We start from the raw sequence: 20,683 nt of genomic DNA, 5'->3' as shown, positions 1-20,683 counted from the left end.
TAGGACTCCGTGCCAGACGCGTGCTTCTTTTTTTTCCTGTAACAGACACAATGCCACGGCTGTAGGGAAAATCTTTATCCAAAGCGACGGCCAGACGACGAACGTCGTGACAAATCTCGGCGCATCGTTAGCAATGGGAAAAAATGTAACGGGGATCGATGCACGGGATTAACCCCGATATTTCGACGATTCGAGATTACGGGGACGGATGGTTGGGAGACTCGATCGCTGAGAACTGCACCTTCGAAACTCACTCCGTGCTGGAGGTTATTCGACGATGAAGAGCGGAGGGCGTTAAAATTCGACTGTATAAAAACGTAAACTGCAGACTCTTGGATGGAACACGCGTCGTTTCTCTTCGTGGATAACGAAAAAAGATGATCGGTGGTAGGTAATAACATAATATAAAGAGAAACGATCAATTTCGATGAATATTATTTGACAAGAATTTAAAAAATCCCGCGCGAGGGCTTCCTCGGAGATTCTCGAGGGATTACGACACGGCGAATCGATGGGAAAAGTAAGAAGCGAAAAAGAAAACCGAAGAGAAACTCGGCGTTCTTGGGACGAGGAGGAAAACTTTCACGGAGATTTCCTGATTTATTATCACCACTCACGTAACCGCCCCCATAAAGTCTTTCCACTTTTCGCACATCTTACAGATAGGCACAGGTATGTACACCGTGTATATTATTTATATGCGTACTCACATATATCTCTTGTTTTCATTTCGTTTTACGCGTGATTTCCTTGCCGTATATTGCCAGACCGTATCTGCCGCACGCTTCGGTTATCGACGGTGTTTTAAAAGTCAAAAATTCGGCAAAGCAGCCTGCACGCTTTCCACGAACTTTAAAACGGCCTCTTCTCGACTAGGAGCCACCTGTCGCAGCAACCATTTCATCGTCGTCGGACAGACCATCGCCACAGCCAAGGCGCTGATTGTCAGCGGCGCGATTAGCGCCCAGATTACCTGAGATAACAAAGAAGAGCAAAAGTAAAATTAAAAATACTCGTGACGTCGTTGAATCACTGGACAATTTTCACAGAGTAAAAATGTCGATTCTACTAACGTAACGTGAGACCGTATAACTTACAGAGCGATAAGCGATATAGAAGAGCGGTAATAAAATGAAAACAACTGCGGCAGAAAATGGTGGGAGAAAGTCGGGGAGGAAAATGTATATCAGTCATATCTTTAGCAGGTATCCGACGACAGGATTCTTTTATTTTTAAAGCTTATCAAAGTGGTACAACGCGATGTGAGAGGGAATAGAGGGTGGGCTATAAATTTTTCTCGGAAATTTCCCCTCGATTCGTGAAGCCTGCGGGTCTCAAGATCCTGTAACAACTCAAGTTGAAGCAATAAAAGTGCGAAATAATAGAAGCGAGAAGAAGAAGAAGAAAAATAAAAGGAATATGAAGAAGAAGAAGAAGAAGAAGAAGGGGGAAAAAATTAGAAAATATCGAAAGAAGAAAAACCTGGGTCAACCTGAGGGTCCAGGCTTGCTTCGTCAGCGAGTGATTGTGTTCGGTAATGCAAAGTCTGAAATAGTCTCTCCTCTCGCACCGATTTACGGGGTAAATCGTCGCGGCGTTGTCACTCGACAAAGGCTTGTTCGCCGAGAAGGGCGGCGGCTTCACGAGCATAATCATTGCGTCGATCGACGACAGGCCCGCGTTATTTTTCCTCAAATAATACCTACCACCTTCCGCCGTAACTCGGAGAAGCGATCCGCATCGCGGAACTACGTGGAGATCAGATATCTGATTTGATCGCGCATTTACAGCGCTGACCTCGTTCTCCGGAGTAACAACGATTTATCACAGCACGCGGTATATCTACATTTGCAATTTTCTAAAGCACGCTGAGGATCGCGCGGATCTCGCAGCTTCCGAGCTTCGACTCCCGAGGATATTCGCACGTTAACCTTTCCGGCCACTCCCTCTATGCATAACGTGTTTGTCAAATGAAAACAGTCGTAAGTCGGAAATCGAATATTCATTCGATAAACTTGAACGGGATACTTGCGTGTACCTGCCTTTCCGACATCCGTTATTGTAATACAACACGCCGCGTTCAGCCGCGTTACACCTGTGATCATTTGGCGAATAGCGCTGCTGGATAATTAGTGAATAATTAGCATTGCAAAGGGCAAATTCTCTGTACGTGGGATACCCAGGCGACGACGATCCATCCCAGGATGACGGTGCCGGCTGTGTTCAAATACGACGTGTATTCCGGCCTGAGAACCGATCGGAGGAAGGGTGCCTTGGTGCACAAATCTGCCAGCAGGGCTTCAGTCTATCCGGTAGTAAGGAAAGCATCGATTAGTCATTATCTAATTAGCACGCGGAGCTCCGGATCGCAGTTGAGCCACCCCGCGGTGATTATCCTCGAGTTTAATCTTTCCCGTTCAACAGTTTGGCCTTCGTTCCATTTTTTTTTTATACGACCACCCCCTATTTTCACAATTCTTAAACTCGCGATAGAAAGTGCATAGACGTAGATACGCCGGATCGCTTGCAAATTCGTTATGTTTCATTTTTCGTGCAACCGGAAGTGGTCGTATGGAATAGAGGCAGTATGCCAAGTACGCAGTTGCGGCCGGATTGCGGACAGCTGTGCTAACGGAATAACGCGGTCATCCTGGGAAAAAGTTATTTTCTAGCAACCCTCGTGCTCTTCCGTAATTCAACGCGAGTTTCTCGTTACGGGAACTCATTTTGCTCCCAGCCATTTCGTTGCCAGATTTTCGGTAAACTTTGTCGCTTCGCGGTTCGGCGAGGACAAGCGGAACTGACGATTCGTGTCACGCGGAGAAATGGAAGCATTGTTGCCGGAAAGAAACGAACGTACGTCAAAGACATCGTAATGTGAGTATAAGAGATAATTTTTACCGATATCGGTTTGTTCCAAAAGTTACGCGAGGTGAAAATTACTGAATCAAGACGCTGAAACGCCTGACAGGAGGGGAAACCGAAGTGGCGAAACAAAACTAATTTTCAAATATCGACGCGGAACGTTTCGTGGAAATTTTATTGTCAACGTATGTTTGTGACGAAATGGAGGTCGAACTCGTTATTGATCGATCAAATTATATCGAAGCAATTTTACGAGCTCCGGAATATTGATTCAATTATTCAAATCCCATTTCGAATGGGTCACGTATCGCATATCTTGGGAGGGATTTCTCTCTCAATGTATATGCATATATAAAGCGTGAAAAGCAATCGAACAATCGGGACTTTGTACTCTGAAGGAGAATTATATTTCAGGAGTGCTAAAATTTGAGATTCGAGCTCTAATCGTGACCCGTAATCTCGATTTCACAGCCTTTCAGGCGAAGTTGAAACTTCGCTCGAACGAAATATCCTGACGCGGCTTTGTGTACAATTAATTATCTTGGATCAACCTTTGCTATCGGCTACTAATTGCTTCGTTCAATTATGATGTGAGCACTTTGCGTTTCCACTTAGTCCGTGTATCGATGTAGTGCCATTTTTGAGGTTATTCGGCGAGACTGAGAGACACGGTATAATTACTTTTAGTACTAACAAGAGCCGATGGATTAAAAGCGTTATCGAAATCTCTGCGTTACGGAGCTCCTCCGAAGTAAAAGTCTACGTACTTACGTTCATGTTTCGCGAGCGGTGAAAATTAATCAAACTGAAAATTTGGAATTATGATGAAAAATAACGATTCAAACGAAATCTCGTGGACAGTTGAAGAGTGTCCGGTTTCAATTCATTTTTCCTGCTATTTCTTTTGCCGCGCCGCAATCTGTTTGGTTTTATGAACTTCAATAAGCGTCCCCATTTTTTATGCATTCACTTCCAGTTCACAAAACTCATCGATATCGTAAGTATATTGCTATGCACTCGGATGCGTAAAGTGGAAAACGGTAAATACGGTGAGAAAAGAAAAAAAATCACGTTGACGTCACCGCTCGATCGTCAAAGGGAAACGACAATATTAAAAATCAAATATCAAATAATTCTAATACGATATTCACAAAATTGCCCGTCGTTATTCATTACTTATACAGCAGAGCCTTGATAATCGAAACGATGCCGTTTATTTCCATTTTTGATTTGCGAAAGAAAATAAGATTTCATCTGCAAAAATTAATCAACGCCGTTTATACAGGTGAAAGCCAGAATAAACTTACCGTGGAAATAATTTTCTTCAATTTTGTTCTCCCTCAAAGTTTTCTGTTGTCTCAGATAAGCAGGTAGGTATGTAATCAGAGCTAATAGGGTCAGGCTGCATCATTCCAAATATTTCAATCGAGACGATGTAAGTCCAAGATTGAAAAATATGTACGTATAATATAGACTCAAAAAACTCAAATATGAAAAAAAATGTGAAGTAAAAAATAACAACTATTGTCGTGTAGAGCAAACTTAAATTGTTATAATTTATGTCAAAATAAAGTGTGTTCTACTCGGCAATAGCTGTTATTTTTTACTCCACATTTTTTCATCAAGTCTCTATTATTGTACGTAGGAGAACAAAGGCGAGAAGATGAGGAAAATTTTGAGAGTCGATACCCAAGTTAGACGATAGCTAGAGAATTGAAAAAGATGCGGAAACCCAGGATTCTGACATGCGTATAATACCATACGATGCATAATTAATATCTCGTGGCCTCGTGGCCGAATTTAATTTTACCCGGCCTCGATTTCATTGGTAAAGTGAAAAAACGTACGAAACATACCGCGAATTACTGGAATATAGATTCTTTACTAATTCGTTATACGACTTGAGAAAGAAATAAATAGTCCTGAGCCGTATTCGAAAATAAAATCGTTTTTTACTTTCGTCAAAAAATGACGCCGACGATTATTGTGCGACGGTGTACAATGATATTGTAGTTTCGTTTAAAAGCACATGTGATATGATCATAGGCAAAAAATTGTCATGCGATTGTTTTCAAAGCTGAAAGCCAGTAGATTCGTAACAGGAAAAATATATCCCAACCATAACCACCGTATGACGTGTAATTCGACGATTTGCGTAATGGCCAGGTTATTTATACTCGTGCGATGCTTCAGGAACAGCTCGATCCGCCACTCGGTCCATTATTCTCCAGGTATTCTTCAAGATCTAATTCATCAGGGGGAGAAAGAAGCTCGTCGATGTCGTCGAGGTTCGGGCGTTGGCTATTCGAGGAATCAGTCCCTTGGCAGTGAAACATTTCGACCGTCACACGGGAACTTAGCCGGGCCGTTAAGACGATCAGGATCTGAGAGCAACCACGAGTACAAGATTAACTGGCAGAGGGCTCGTCGGCCATGCCTTGTTTACAACGTGTTTTTGACGGTAAGCCCAGCGGCAAACCGAATCCCTCGACTTTCCTGTCCCGCCCCGAATTTCATCCCTACAACCAGACACCGGACCGGGGTTGGAAACTGTCCTTGAAAAGTCGAGGTTTCGGTGACTCTGGACCACGTATAATTTTCGCGACATACGTAACACTCAGTTATTTACTCTCTGTATCGTTTTATTTGCAACGAAGTTATGAATAATCAAGATTTTCGGTTTCGAGGTCGTATTTTACGTAAATACGTATATATTATAGACCACGGGCTTGATTTTTACTGCTTACAAAAACACAAAAATCCAATTTTGAATGAGTAACCCTAATCGATTGGTTTTTAATATCTTTCACGAATCTTCTGTTGAAAAAGGAATATTTTGAAAACATGATGAAAGTGGGCAGGCTTTTGGTTCAGAATCTACAGGCGGAGCAAGTAATTAAAAAATGAGAAAAATCGGATTGAATATAAATTCTAAGAATACGAATTTACGTTTTGTTCGTTCCGTCTCACTTTTTTTCTCGCACAAATTATGTTTCCAATTTTGGGAGCAGTAAAAATTAAACTCCATTCCAACAAATTTAAAACCCAGTGAAAAATGTTTTTTTTCTGTACACTCTACGCCATGATTAAAAATAAAAAAAACAACCGCCGATAATCAGGGTCATACTTAGGTCGGTTTGTTGCGAAATGCGTCACGTACACTTTTCTCTTTGGCTACAACTTTCGACACATAGTCCGCGCCTCCGACCGAACCCTTTACAAATCCTGCCGAATTTCCGATTACCCATGCAACGACGAATATTGTTTGCACGAAGGTGTGTGTGATATAGTATACAATATAAAGAAAAGACATTCTAACGCGAAGAATGTCGCATAGTTCGCGTGCACCTCGTCTGGCCATCTGAACTCGGTTTGCATCACAATTACAGTGTACGTAGATACGCTGAGTACATGGTGCCGGTGTAATTATGGAAATGAGCCTCATTGTTTGTTAATCGGACAGCAGATCTCTGCGGCGAGGACGCGACGGTTTATCTGCGTTGGCTTGAATCACGTATACCGCAAGGTACCTACGTAATTTTGAAGCGAAAATAAGTTTCAGGCCAAGCGCCGTAGAAACAACGCGGAAAGAACACCCTTACAAACACTTAACGCGTGAAACTTGTTCAATCGACATCTCGACGAGGTTGAATTGAATTAAAAATCAGCTCGCTGGAATTGTAATTTCAAATCAATGTAGGCGTGACAGATACGGTCTAGATACACATATTTCAAGGCTTACAGGCGAGGAATCGAGGAAAATAGAATCATCTCGTTCTGAATGCACATGGTCTGCATTGTTCAGTGTCAGAACACAACTAACGCAATCTGTCGTGTTTGTTTATGAATTCTTAAACCTCGTTGGCAAGGTCTGTTTGTACCTATAGCTCCGGCTACTCTTTTCTCTGCATTTTTTTTTTTAACTCATTTTTCGAATGGTGCAATTTATTATCTCGCAATAGTCGGTTAATTATACAGTATTTTTTCTTCCCTTCATCTATATACGGTAAAATAAATAATGAATTTACGTTTGACGCATTTTATATACGCCTCCATACCGAACTCAAACAAAGTTCTGAATTTAATCGTAAAATCAGACGCAAATATTTATCCAGTTTGAAGAACGACAATATGTGCCGAAATGATTAATTAATTGTTTTCGAACGGTGAAATTCCCTCGTATACCAAACTCAAACACAGATCCGAATTTAATCGTAAAATCAGGCACAAACAAGCAGGTTCGGAGAAACAGAAAACAGCTAAAAACGACGTAACAATTAGCGAGCAGGACTCGATGCGAGCTCGTTGATACGGTGACGATAAAATAATCTGGCAATCGGAACGGATGAGAATATGAAAATTACGGCAGTCAAAAATTATTCGCGACGACGAGGACACCGATTTTTTTTTTTTAATTTATTACTCACAAGTATCAGGTCGTTCACTTGATGTAAAAAATAATTTGTCATCGGTGTGACAATCACGAATATCCACTCGGCGATGTGCGACAAGACTGACAACATCACGAGGAATCCAGTCAGTATGAACAATGCGGTGAGTTCCAAAACACCGACGGCAATCTGAAACGTGAAATAATATCGCACGCCCAAAATCAGACTGCAGCACCTAAAAAAATCCCCCCTCTTCAAAACTGCCGTAAAAACTCGTTACTTTAATTAATTTGACCAGAAATTCGCAAGAAAACTTTTTTTCAGATGTTACGGTTCTGTTTTAGGGATGCGACATGTTAACGGTGAACCGAATTGCTCACATTGAATAACGGGACACGAACGACCCTAATTTTATTTTCAACGTAGCGCCAATATTTCAATTTGTTTCAATGTATATAGTATTTATTACATGTTCGTGCGACACTCGGATAGCCGTGCGATTATCTGTAAAGCGATTAGATACGAGCGTGTGATTGTGTTAGCTGCAATCCTCTAATTTCAGCCGATTTCAATCGCAAAACATACATTTCCCCACGATCAGGGGGCTGGACGGTGCCAAATTCGGGCCTATCATCGTCAAATAAATTCCCCGATAATCGAACGCGAAAAGCTTGAATACTCACCGTTAAAATCGTCATTTTATTGGTTTCGACGCACAAAGCGTGCGGTTTGGAGGGTTAGCCAGGGTGATCAAGGCCGAAAGATTGTGATATCCTGATCCGAAAGTTTCATTTTAATTCCGCCGTGATTGTGGAGAGGCTTCTTCGTCGGACAACATTTTGGCTTCTGGGACATTAATTTTACCTCCGCATTTGTTCAGGGATTCAGAAAGGACGAGTCAAACCTCGAAGGTTGAAAAAATTCTGCCGACCGACACGCGATCCATCTTTTTAGACAGATGCGTAAAAAGCAGCCGGCCGCCGATATCCTTTTGTTTGCGATACGCAAGCGGATAGTGAGTGGGACGTGCAATCAGGATAATCGTAGACACTCTTCGATATTCGGCCGAACCGTTTCACCGTGAAAGATATCATTAGAGCCAATCGTCGGGGGTTCACCGGCACTCAGATCTACCATTAATCATATCTCCGATCCCGTCATTGGCAGTAAACATTCAACGAGCTTTCGGCATTAGACGTTTGACGTTCAATCAGATTCTCGGATCGGTCCGTCCTCGTCCTGCAGAAGTTGATTGGTCCGACCGATCCGAGAAGCTTTCATTCACACCCGCTGGCTCGCATCAAACGTCCAACGCTTTATTTATCTTTTTACTCACTCAAACTCACTCAGCTACAGGAGACGTTACATGTTGAATGGTTATTCACGTCGAAGAATACGCTCAGCGTTTTCCCAATGCAGCTGTATGTACCCCTTATATTATACTCTAAGATACAACAGCGAGGAAGGAAAGTGGAAATGGTAAAACGAAGCGTCGATTTTGGACTGCTGGACCTGCAGGTTCGTGGATCGAAAATTGAATGGAAAATTTAAGGATAGAGCGGGAATTGTCCCGAGAATTTGCATCTCGAGTTTCGGACAAATAATGTAGCCCTGGCCTCTGTATTTCGAGCTCGTCGGCGGAAAGTTTCGATTCGTGTCGCGTGTCGGGAGAGATAGGCAAAGGGGGCGGGAATTGAGAGGGCAACCGGACTACGTGTTTTCTCGTTTCAGCGAACTGGCACCGAGCTGATTATTTCGAACGAGGACGCCGTTCTCCAGGTGCCGGTTTCGCGACATTCCTTATATTTTCCCGACAATCGGAAAGCGTCGAGTTGAACGTTGAATGTCAAGAATCTCATCTCAAGTGTCGTATTTGCGATTTGAACGTTTTGTTGGCTTGCGATTGGGTCTCTCCCGAGATACTCTTGCGTAACTAACGGAGTTTAGGAACACTTAAACGTTATTATGCAACATAAACCGGTTCCAAAGATATCTACGAGCATGCCTGGCTGGATTTGCCTGCGAAACTTTTGATACTTGAAACATCGGAGTTACTGGTGACTCGAAAGTATCATTGAACTCTAGAATGCGGCTCGCATTACGGAGGGGTTAGAAATTGAGAGGATCTGTACCGTTGGGGATAAGAATGAATTTTTTTACTACAAAACTTGAATAAATGCATACGGAAATGAGGCCAACGCCGCGGGAACTCTCGGCTGAAAATTGAGGGGTGTAAAAAGGATGCGGCGGATTTATTTCGCTAAAACCTTGCGTCGCTCTTTTGGGACCACTAAAAAATCGGAATATAGGGAGTAGTTTCGGAAAGTGGTACGCCTGTTGGCCATTGGTGTCAGGATTTGGGTACTCGAACACGCCCTCGTTTGCACAACCCTAAGAAGCGGGACGGTGCGCGTATCGTATAAAAATTGATGATGTCTGTGTGTGTGAGTGTATATATTTACATGATTGACGGTGATACAAGCCTGGCGAAAAATAGTCGCAGAATTCTTTCAAGAATAGAAACCGGACGCCGGATGTTCCCAGGCCGTATTCGCGATAATTGTTGTATACTTGCACTGTATATTTACAACATGGATCCACATGAGTCATTGAATTTTTCGTTGACCTCTCTCGTTTTCTCCGTACAGTATCTTTCGTTCCGAATGTCAAAGTCATCGCCGAGTCGGGAATCAGATAGTAATTACCTGTTGTGTAATAATTCATCAGCTTCTTTTTTCTATACCTACGCATAGCTCGAATCGTGAACTGGCAAAATCGAGTAAATTAATATCACATGCCAGACTAGTCGACAAAACACAGTTGCGGCGAGCTTTTCCAGGTTAATTATGGTAGTTAGCGTCGAGGTTGATTATTCCGAACTTACATTTTGCTTATCGATTCGCAATCGGCTAATTCTACAAAGCAGGGTAAAACGCGTTTGACTTTCGTAGGGAACTAACTCTGTTGTCAGACCATTTCTAATCTGGAAATTTCCACGACAAAGCTCACTGTAATATATATCAACATTCAAAACATCTCATTACTGTTTCTAACAGAGATATTTTATTGCATTAGATAGACAGATAGATTATTACAAGGGTACTGAATATCAGTACGCCACAGCTCTCTAATTATCGCGATTATTGTTGTATTAAAATTTGGTCAAAGATGTCGGTATGTTGCGCGATCAGTCCGCGTTTCGAAGTGTTAAAGCACCGACTCGTGACTTAAGGAAAGCTGAAGTCGGTTTATCGAAACCAAATTTCGTCGAGCATGTAAGGGACGAAACAGAACAGAATCATCTATATCTGCGATCGGATATCATGCCCGTGTACAGAGGAACTGAACGAAGTTATTCCCAAAGAGACACTTCATTACAGACGGTTCTCCGCAGCCGCACGTCACGCACGACAATAACACGTCCGCGGCCTTCACCTTCATAGATATTCGGGGAAAGAAACAAGTGTTAAAAGAACGTTACGTTTCTCGAATAATTCGCGACTCGTGATGTTCCCGAGGAAGAGGATATTGAAATAATGGAATTGAAAGCGGTTCGACCGTTCTTGATTTGTCTGATCGGATATGTGTAATTAGGAAAAGGTGAATGACTTGCTTGGTAGTGTTTTAGAGAGAATAACCTTGTACAGTGACTGTTTTAATCGATGAGTGATAATTTCTCTTCCATTTTTTTTATTTTTATGTTTTTATTAGAGAAAATGATTTCCTTTCGGGATACATGGTGCGTCTACCGCATCTTTTCAATTTACTCTTACATAAAACATCTTCAATAATATTCGTTATATGTATACGGTACGTTTTCTTCTTCCTTCTCTCACTCTATCCTTTTCCTTCACGCTTCGTTCTTACGCTTTTCATCCATTCTATTTCTTGTCCTTCGTCGCTCATCAAGTCTTCAATCCCTTTGTCTGCTCCTGAGTAGTCACATTCCCTCATCACGTGGATTACCCTCTCTTTTTCCGTCTCGCATAATCTGCGTATCTTTTTCCCCTCTTTGATCCAGTATCTACTTGCTCTCCATTAGTTTATCTTTGTTTTCTTTCCCTTACTTTTCTCCTGCAAATACCTTGGCATCTTTTCCGTTCTCCATCTTTTTTTTACTCTTCGTTACACGTTGACTTCTCCGGTTTCCTTTCTCTTTCCCTTCTTTCTACTCCTAATACTCCGTCTCTCCATAATTCCGCCACGTTGTGAGTGATAATTACAAACGCGTGGGAAAAATCTAGATAGAGGGCATCTAAAGTGCGTTGTGACGGCTACGGTGATACATGGCGATAATGACGGTGGTCACAATGTGGCATAATGACTGGGAAGTGCGCGCGAAACCGAGAGTCAGAAATTACGTGACGCCTGAGAAACCGGTGTTTGAATGCAGAATCGAGAGGAACGTGCGGTTATGAACGAGCCAACTGGACGCCGACGTGCAGGGTGAAACGAAGGGTAATATATTCATACATAGTGCAGTAACGTAGCGGGAATGGCTCTCTGATTGGTTATTGGAAAACGGAAGCCGTATCCTGTGACCTGTTCCGCTTCTGGCTGGACCTGCAACCCGTTATTTCACGAGACCGCTGCTGCGTGAGGATCGTTTCGCATGATCAAGGGGTGCGTACTTAAGGTTAACGATAATCTGGGGGCATAAATCGCACGTGTGTCATGTTACGCGATTCGATTGAAATTTCAAACATGTCTGTAGTTGTTCGGCTTCGATGTACGGTGTTGATCAGTTTCGCAGGTTATTAGGAACCCGAGTTGCAATTAGATGGGATTTCAATTAATTACGTTCTAATTATATCAAAGGAAGCTTAGAAGCATCTCTTCTTCGAACTTTCTTTCATCCCCATTTTTATTATCTATAATTTTCGTACTTATCTTCGGATTTAATGAATTTATTAAACCCCGTGATTGCGGCGCGTAATGAAAAAACAAAGGATTGTTAGCACTCTGGTAAAATTAATTTCGTTTCCGCATGAATAATTCTTAGATAATCAACGCTGTTATGCGAACAAGCGGCGAAGCGCTTACGCAGAAAGAAAAGTTTTCTCGCTGTCGCACTTGGAGCAAAAATTTCGGATCTTAAATTCCAAGGAAACGAGAATTTGCACGAATTAAAAAGAAATTAGGTTCCGCAAATGAAATTTTGCTGCAGACAATGAACTATGGAGAATGGCGTGTAGAAAATATTCTCATCGTCGAGGACGGAAACAGTTTTTCGCACAAACCGATAACGACTGCTAGCCGGACGCATTGTACCGGAAGTATTACTTCGGGCTATTTTTTTTCTCTTCATCCGCTCTGAAAACTTGGTTAAAAGTGAATTAAATTCCTGGGATCTGATGCAGTTATATTCCATCAGCTAGTGAGCTGATCTATACACAGGGCATACTCGTGACGTGCCAATCTAAATGCGAACACGTGAATTGAAAGCAATCAAGGCAGGACTTTGTCATCAGCGGGCACTTCCGGTTATAACGTGGAAACTGAAATTCCGCGCTTATGTAAAGTGTGCGTACGGTACATACAAACCTATTCCAAGTGCAAGGCAATGCTGCTCGACGCTTCAGGTTATCAGAAAACTTTCATCTTTTTATTTTCAATTGGTTTCTTGTTCCTCACTTTGTCCGTCAGAAATAAATGCTGTGATATAGGATACTCATCCGTGCTCGATTAAACACGTTCGTTAACATTTCCGATCAATTCATGTATTATAATTACAGGTTTTTAGCGAATTGAAATCACATAGAAAATTATCAGGCGAATGGATTTGAGGCAACGTCATTAATTATTCATCAGCACAACGCACAGTTGACTCGACTGAATTGCCTCGTTTTGTTGCACACCAATAAAATACGGAGTACCGGTGAATTTTTTCCGCCATGATAATCATCGTCATTCGACGCATTCGTTCTTTATTGTTTCTTTCCATTTCGCCCAGATAGTCCCATCCACTACAGAGTTCGCGCCAATCGCTGATGTGGTTGAAAAGAAAAGGAACGTCGTTTATCGGACATATCATCGCGCCTTGTTTTATCTAAGACGATAATAGTATCGCGGTCATTTACATTCGATTTATAAACTTGATCCCCTTGATCGGTGAAAACTTTCTTGGACAAATACTCGCAAAGCGAAGAGATCGGTGTAGCGAGGATCGACGTCGCCGACCCAAAATCTCCGTGTCTAATCGCAAGTTCATTTAAGAAATGTGAGGATGAGACGTGGCGAAGGATTTCTCTGATTTTAGAGGTAAAACCTTGCCAATTGCAAATGGCAATTCTGTACTTTGCGGCAGTCTGGGATGATGTAATATTCCCGGCGACGTTTTTGCCTCGGCAAGTGCTTATTATACCTGCACGTACGTTACGCGCGGAGCTTAATCCATCAGCAGGGATTCTATACGTATATATCTACCGAAACGTAGCTAATCTAGACTTGATAATTTCCGCTTGAGCGCGGCGATGTTTCCGAAGCATCAAAAGCGCGCTCAACCGCAAGCTCCTTCCCTTACAAGCCCGCATATCCGTGGGACATGCGGCACAAAGGGAATCTGCAACGTCGGGACGGCAAAACAGCCGCGTTAACAAACGTATAAAAAGCTCAAGCTGTCCGTATCCACGAAGGTAATCACGTCCGGACTAAAGCAACCGACATGTTGCCGTTCCCGAAGCTCGCTTCCCACACTGCCGGCCAAATTCTCCAGAGAAGCACAAATCAACGACCAATCCGCCCTTCGTCTGGAAGACGTCGCCCGAAGCGCAGATCCTCGGCTCCGCCGTATGCCTCCTGCAAAGAGGGAATCTGGCTCTGGTGAAATCTGGTTTTTGACAAATTTTCCAAAGCACTGTGGCCGGCAAGTCTCCTTCGCGCTGTAGACGCCCGAGCCCGAAATTTATGCACGCCGTTTCGGTGATCTGTTTAAAACTCGAGGTCTCAAAGCCACGGCCTTGAATAATTTTTATTTTGTAAACAGGCTGCCATTCTTTACCGAGAATCTGGTCGATGTTGTAATATGATAATTGAGAGATAAGTACGTACCGTATTTTTCAAAGTCGCTAAGGAGTTCTGTGTAACATTTGTAGGCACCTTTGTTGAACGATATTTCGCCCGGCAAAATTTCCATCAGAAAGATGACCAGTTCCTCTTTCGCCAGGTTTACACGGGTATTTCTCACGTGATGTGCTACGGGCAGAGATAATCAATTAGTTGAATCGTCTTGCTGGCTCGCTTATTGTGGATAGAAAAAAAATAAAAAACCTCCGGCCTTACCTTAGCTACGACGATCTCACGTAAAGGACTCTTTTAAAGACTTATAAAAACGGTCTGCAGTCCAACGAAACCGTAATTGATTTTTATCAACCACGTACCGTATTTCGGGAAGGCTATAATGAGATGAGCAAGCTCCTCGCAGAGCTGGATCAAGCGTAATTAAAAGAACATTAGATCAACTTAGACTTCTTTAAGTACGATTTCATAGCCCATCCTGCTTACCTTTGCAAAAGTATGAAGATTCGAGACGAAAGGGGCTGCTCAGCTTTCGTCGTTTGTGAAAAATTCGCAGGGTTCGATTTATTCAAAAGGTAATTTTGAAAGCTGAGCGGTGGGCCTGAAAAAAGTTTTCTCGTTTCTAAATGGATAATGCGAAACTGTAAGGCTGCTAAAGCCAAGGTGATCGACAGTTTCGCTTGAACGCATCAGATTACTCGTCTATGATTTTATTTTACTCTTACGATATTTCTCATGATGAAAACTGCAGCGTGTTTAACGTCATGAGTACGTCAAATGGTTGATAGCGTGGAAATGAAGGAAATTTTTATAGCTATTTGACAGATTTATTGCATTGTCAACCATCGCATGTTAAAGAATCGAATGCGCACGAGAAATGATAAATGGATGCAAGTAGCGACGTGCAAATCCAAGATTCTAAAAAACGAAACACGACTAAGGTATAAAAACCAATTCCAACATAGTCGCCTGGTACGATTCTCCACACCTTGTGTTAGATTATGAGGTGTATGAAAGAGCAAGAAATTAATAACACGTCTTGTACGAGTTACGTAAGGCGCGCGATGTTTTTTACACAACTGCATAAACCTCGATCAATCCGTTGAACGAATTAGTCGAATGCAGCGATCAAAGTACCAATTATATTCCACCCAGACTAATGACTTAATCTAAGCGACTGGAATATATTCTGTCGTCATTATAACGTTTTTGCTGATAAGTCAGATTCGCGAATCAATGGAACTGAAACGAATTAAATATCCACGCGAAAACGACTTTTGAGTCTCTTCTACCTAATGCTCGAAAAAAAAAAAATGTTGAAGCATTATTTTGCAGTCGTTCCTCGCACACAACCGGCATTGCTTTGGCATTCATAATTCGAACACGTAAAAAATGACTAGACCGGTTGTCCTTCGAGTTTGAAAGATTAATTACACTGATCCAAGTAATTATGGTAACTGAGTTTACTTCCCATTCACACCGTGAGAACAACACGCAGTGTGAGAAGATTTAGATATTTCGCCAGGAGCTTTTTTTCGATACCATACATATATTCGCAGTGGGAAAATATCGACTATCCGATTTACCACAGCTAGGTCAGCAAAACCCCCGGAGACGCGAAGTAAAAACAGTGGCCGAACACTACGCGCAGCAAAACAGATAACAGGGTATCGGATCTCTGGTTAGGATCACGCCGCACCGATCTCTCGGGAGATAATTCAGCGGCGCGTGAAGGCTGGTTAGCGTATCAATTATCGATGTGGAAGATGGCTTCCTGCAGTTTGCACACTCGACTTCCGCTCCCGCGACGCCACGTATACTCCCTAATCCATATAATATTGATCGAAGGGTGAAACGAACCAGGGATGAAATGGAATTGGAGCTGGACCGGTGGTATAACGCACTGGCAATAAGTTTCGTGCCGCAACAAGGGCAGCCTCTTGCACTCGAAGATAAGAGTACGAGACCATAACGAACCATCGCTCATCCGTCATGGGCGACCTCTGCTGGGCAGCAATCAGAACGTCGATTTCCTCCACGATCTCGGTAAGTTTCAGGACTTTGAAAAAGGAGCCGAGATCCGAGATTCAAGCACCGGGGCCTTGGGCTGCAAGGCATGGCGACGGTCAGATTCGAAACCGGTAAATAACGAAGAGCGTTAAAACTAATCGCTCGCCGAATAAAGCCGGGGATTTTCTCCCTAAGCAGGCAATAGCCATGCTCTCGATGCCTCGATGTTTTTTCGGCGATACGTTAGGGCGAGATCTGCAGAGACAATTCTTCCTCTGGTTTGTATTCCGCGAGACCGAAGCGCGGCGGAGGAATTTTAAAGAAAGGGAGAACTGCTCGAACGCGGGATACAAATCAGAAGCGAAATAAACGGTACGAACCATTTGGCACCGTCGGGCTGAATCACCCACAGCCTGTCTTCCGAGACGTCCGGGCGAACCTTTTTCACCAGATCACGAAGCAGCGTTATCATCTCCGAGCTTTCGTCGCTCGGGAGAACGGACAGCACTCGGGAATTTTCGTTTGCAAGCCGTCCGAATCGCGTGAAATTTTGTAACTGAAATAGGCGGCTCTGAGTTGGTTCGGCACGGCCGAATTGACAATTCAGCGCGGTGATTCCGTTACCTGAAGATTTTGAAGAAGATCGAAACTCTTCGAGACTCTGAGTCTGATATCCGACGGACAACCCATGGACGGCAGTTGAATTACGACGTGTGACACATCGCCACCTACATTGAGAAAAATTTCATTTGTTATAGTAACTAGAAATATTCAGTAAAATATGTGTCGTTAAGAAAAACTGTTTGAATATTGTTGGAATTACGAAAAACAAGGTACACGTGACTATTTTGCGTTGTTGTCGGTACTTTTTCTGGCAATTGCAACGCAAAATCAGTTCGTTCGGTTTACTCTACTTTTTTAGTCAAACAAGGCTTTAACGTCAATTTATTGTTGTACAACCATTAAATTTTCACAATAGTTACAAGAAAATATAGTAACAGTGATCGTGATGAGAAAGAATATTAACGGATACTTTCTGGTAACAGATAGAAAACTAATTTTCATTTCTTACCTAGAAGTATATTTTTCGATTGTGGTAAAAAATGAAAATAGTTAAGGACTGAGCGGTAACCGGAACTAAAAATTTCTCTCAGTGTACTAGACAGCCGACTTGACCTACAAGTTTGGACAGAATTAATGCAGGCATCGGCGTCTCGTTGATAGGAATTACCGTCCGAAAAACTGTCTGCAAATCCTAGCGAAACCCTTTCTATCTAATTGTGAAAACCTTTCGAGATCTTCATCTTTGTCATGACGCGGTCAGCGACGTCGAGCTTTCCCAGCTTGCTCAGCGCCTCGAATTTCCCGATATTACCGATCTTGAAATCGAACTTGAGGTCCTCCTCGCTTCTCGTACCGCAATACGACCGGCTTGCGAGAATCGCAGACACCTTGGTCCTGATAGGATTGGGGCGCAGGATTCTCATCGCAAACCGACGTCCCGGCTTTTTTCCGCAGAGACGCCTTTAGCTTCCGTTCAATGATCTTGACGAAGCGACTGATTTCCCGCTTGCTGTACCCTCTGCATTCGCCCTGTACCCCATTATCGCATTACGTTCGCGAAGAGTTTTCCACGGCTGATGTTCCGAGCCGTGAACTTCCGCCGCTCTCCTGCGGGATGACAAGGACTCGATTTCTGGGAGAAAGGGACCTTTGTCCTTGAAATCAGGGACTTTCGGAGGACGGAAGGGCTCCGGCGAAGACGGCAACCCTCCACAGCAGGCGCAACGTCGACCTCGTGAAACGCAGGCGACCCCAGTCGCCATATGGGCTTGCAAGCTTCGTAGGGTGACTTTTTTCTAATCTTCCTTCTGCGTTTTATCGGTGGACTTTTAGGACTGACGGATTCTCGATCAAGCCTCATGTTTGCGGGGGTTATATTATATGTTCGGCGGTTTCGGTGCTCCTTTCATTCGATTTTTCAATCAATTTTGCGTACCGAGAGAATTATATATCTTACTCCGATGGTTGGCCGCGATATTTACGTCAAGATAATTAATGCGCATAACTGTCAATTAGCGCTGAGCTGCTTGGTCGGAAACAAGCAAACGATACTGCGATCAGGCTCGAGAAGTATATGTAGGTATATGTACCTACGTCACGCAGATTTTATTCGCAGAATTCGATAGTAATAAACATTGCTATATTCAATTTCGTCGTCAGTCGGACCTTTTGCGAAACAAACCACAAACAAGCAGCCACACTGTGGAGATACCGAGAACTGGGAGTATCGAAATATCGAAAACAAATTTCAGTTGATACCTGCACCAACGACGGAGATACTGAGAAGAAATAATTTATGTTTCAGGAATAATTATTATAGTTAAAAAAAAATGACTGTCCACTTTTACGTAATGTGTGTTTCCAGTGGAAAGGTACGTCCCATCTGGAGTTACGTAACGGAGTAAGGCTGACCGGGGACTGGAGTGCGTGCATGTATGAAGTGGAGCAAGAGAGCGAAGTCAATAAGAGTAATGGTACTAAACTTCACTCGCCAACTCAATTACGCAATCCCCTGTGGAAATTTTGCATCGATAGACAAAGTCGACTAATGTCTGTCGGAAAATACGGCGAAAGAGGTGATGATCGATTTTCATACACTATGTGCTCTGTTGTAAGCCAGGCGCACAAATGACTGTCATCGCGGATTAATGAATCTGCAGTCCATTAAACATTAACCGACATCCGATGACGCGTGCATATTTTGTTGCACTGTCTCGCCATGCAGCCAAGCCTACCTGAACAGGTTTTTGTTTTCATACCAAGCGGGTTGAGGTCACGGCAACCTCAACCTCAACTGCATAGAAAGAAACGGAGGCAAGTCCTGCATAGTATAAATAGGCGAATAACGCAGAATTCAATCAGTTCGTGGTACAGCGTCGCTCAGTCAGCATCCTTACTCTTCTTGCTTGATCAATTTGGATCATTCTAACCACCCGGAGACGAAAACGAAATCAGCATGAAGTGTTACTGCCTCATGGTTTTGGCCTGTCTCGCCGCAGTGGCTGCAGCCGAAGAATATTACAGTGGGAAATTCGACAACGTGGACACGCACAGGGTTATTAATAACGATAGACTCCTCGAGAAGTACACGAAATGCATACTGAATAAGGCGGAAACTGGATGCCCTCAGGACGCGTTGGAGCTAAAAAGTGAGTAACGATTCGCATAAGCACGATTTATCGAACTCTCTTCGCGGACTTCTTCGCGTAGACAGTTATTACTTCTCACTGAGAAAGATCAGTAAGCTTTTCGTCTCACAATCAGCTCGGTATTGCGGAGTTAAATCCTTGGCTGATGCAGCCGGATTTATTATATTCGCGATTTCACGAGCGGCGGTTGCAAAATGAAGGTCGACAGAAAGCGAATTGCCGAATTAAAATATCAACACTCGATTCGCTCGGGAGCTTAGGCGGTCGGTGTTATTAGGGTATATCTGTATGCTCGTGAAACGCTTTTCGAGAAACCCGCGAAGACGTGGATAAGACGGATAAGGATAATTATATCCTGGAGTATGCGAGAACCAAGCGAATCTCGCAAGTGTGGCACAGTCTAGTCGCGAGACTTGAATGAACGCAAACTCTAGTCTTTAAAGCTGAGCTCAGCTGTCACTCAGAGGCGAATCAGCTTGACATGTTTTCCCATCACTTGACTCGAAGCGAAATTTTGAAGGACGATTGGTTAAAAGGTGTCAGTTCGATTCAAGGTTAATTTATGTGCAGCAAATTGTCGTGCCATTTAGAATGAGGTTTCTGTGCCAGTTTCGAGTTGTCGAAAGTGAGAACAAAAATCAGTCCTACAGTCATAAATCATTTGACGTAATTAATATACCGAATGACAGTCGATACTGACTCAGAGACGGAGATCTAACATCGTTCTTTTCTTCGTTTGCAGAGGTTTTTCAGGAGGCGCTGGAAACAACGTGTGCCAAGTGCTCGCCACAACAGCAAGTGAAAATCAAAGACACGCTCGGGTACTTGTGCAAGAAGAAGAGACATGTTTTCGACGAAATCCTCGCAAAGATCGACCCGGACCAAAAATATCGTGCTGCGTTCGAAGCGAAATTCGGGAAGCTTGAGGGATGCCCTTCAACATAGATTTCCGGAAAACTCGAGACTTAAAATGATATATTAATCGACGAGTCTCGCGCTAATCTTATCTTAGTTGTTTTGTTTTGTTTGATTTTGTTTTTCCTGAATTCGAGCGTACGATTAATTAATAGTGTAATAAAACATTTTTGCTCTTATTATAATTTATATCATTACCTGTAATTTACCGAACCGCGGCGGAGTCTGAAGTGAATTACAAAGATGTTATTTAAAGCAATCACGATCCTAAGT

General features: G+C 43.0%; 2 protein-coding genes and 2 long non-coding RNA genes across 5 annotated transcripts; 1 reads left to right on the top strand and 3 right to left on the bottom strand.

The window, feature by feature from the left end:
• Nucleotides 1-811: 811 nt before the first annotated feature.
• Nucleotides 812-15,304, bottom strand: LOC124310257 (uncharacterized). Its single transcript, XM_046774068.1, has 4 exons — nt 14,538-15,304; nt 14,307-14,450; nt 13,873-14,054; nt 812-973 (listed from the first exon to the last, which is right to left on the bottom strand). Exons 2-4 carry the CDS (start codon nt 14,389-14,391, stop codon nt 812-814), a joined length of 429 nt encoding a protein of 142 aa, XP_046630024.1. The 5' UTR covers nt 14,392-14,450; nt 14,538-15,304.
• On the bottom strand, nt 4,798-7,432 carry LOC124307125 (uncharacterized). The gene is made up of 2 exons (XR_006908750.1): nt 7,293-7,432; nt 4,798-5,277 (listed from the first exon to the last, which is right to left on the bottom strand). It is a non-coding gene; the product is annotated as an uncharacterized LOC124307125 (long non-coding RNA).
• A 946-nt stretch (nt 15,305-16,250) lies between the features above and the next one.
• On the top strand, nt 16,251-20,589 carry LOC124306929 (ejaculatory bulb-specific protein 3-like). 2 transcript variants are annotated; one of them, XM_046768230.1, is made up of 3 exons: nt 16,251-16,319; nt 18,712-18,773; nt 20,200-20,589. In XM_046768230.1, exons 1-3 carry the CDS (start codon nt 16,266-16,268, stop codon nt 20,438-20,440), a joined length of 357 nt encoding a protein of 118 aa, XP_046624186.1. In that variant the 5' UTR covers nt 16,251-16,265; the 3' UTR covers nt 20,441-20,589. The 2 variants fall into 2 exon arrangements, with proteins under 2 accessions (XP_046624186.1, XP_046624098.1); XM_046768142.1 differs by lacking the exons at nt 16,251-16,319; nt 18,712-18,773 and adding an exon at nt 19,197-19,495 and having other exon boundaries at nt 20,238-20,589.
• LOC124307089 (uncharacterized) lies at nt 19,340-19,794 on the bottom strand. Its single transcript, XR_006908743.1, has 2 exons — nt 19,568-19,794; nt 19,340-19,532 (listed from the first exon to the last, which is right to left on the bottom strand). It is a non-coding gene; the product is annotated as an uncharacterized LOC124307089 (long non-coding RNA).
• Nucleotides 20,590-20,683: the final 94 nt, after the last annotated feature.

This window comes from Neodiprion virginianus, chromosome 1, assembly GCF_021901495.1.
Source record: "Neodiprion virginianus isolate iyNeoVirg1 chromosome 1, iyNeoVirg1.1, whole genome shotgun sequence".
Lineage (NCBI taxonomy): Eukaryota > Metazoa > Arthropoda > Insecta > Hymenoptera > Diprionidae > Neodiprion > Neodiprion virginianus.
This window is presented reverse-complemented; position numbering and strand designations above follow the sequence as displayed.

Bases quoted from the DNA above. Each gene is read 5' to 3' on its own strand.
- LOC124310257 (XM_046774068.1), bottom strand. From the start codon at position 14,391: ATGGAAATTTTGCCGGGCGAAATATCGTTCAACAAAGGTGCCTACAAA. The intron at 14,055-14,306 runs GTACGTACTTAT...CCCTCTTTGCAG, and splicing joins TAGCGACTTTGAAAAATACG to GAGGCATACGGCGGAGCCGA. The intron at 974-13,872 runs TTGAGCTTTTTA...TTGTTATCTCAG, and splicing joins CCTTCGTGGATACGGACAGC to GTAATCTGGGCGCTAATCGC.
- LOC124306929 (XM_046768142.1), top strand. From the start codon at position 19,303: ATGAAGTGTTACTGCCTCATGGTTTTGGCCTGTCTCGCCGCAGTGGCT. The intron at 19,496-20,237 runs GTGAGTAACGAT...CTTCGTTTGCAG, and splicing joins GGACGCGTTGGAGCTAAAAA to AGGTTTTTCAGGAGGCGCTG.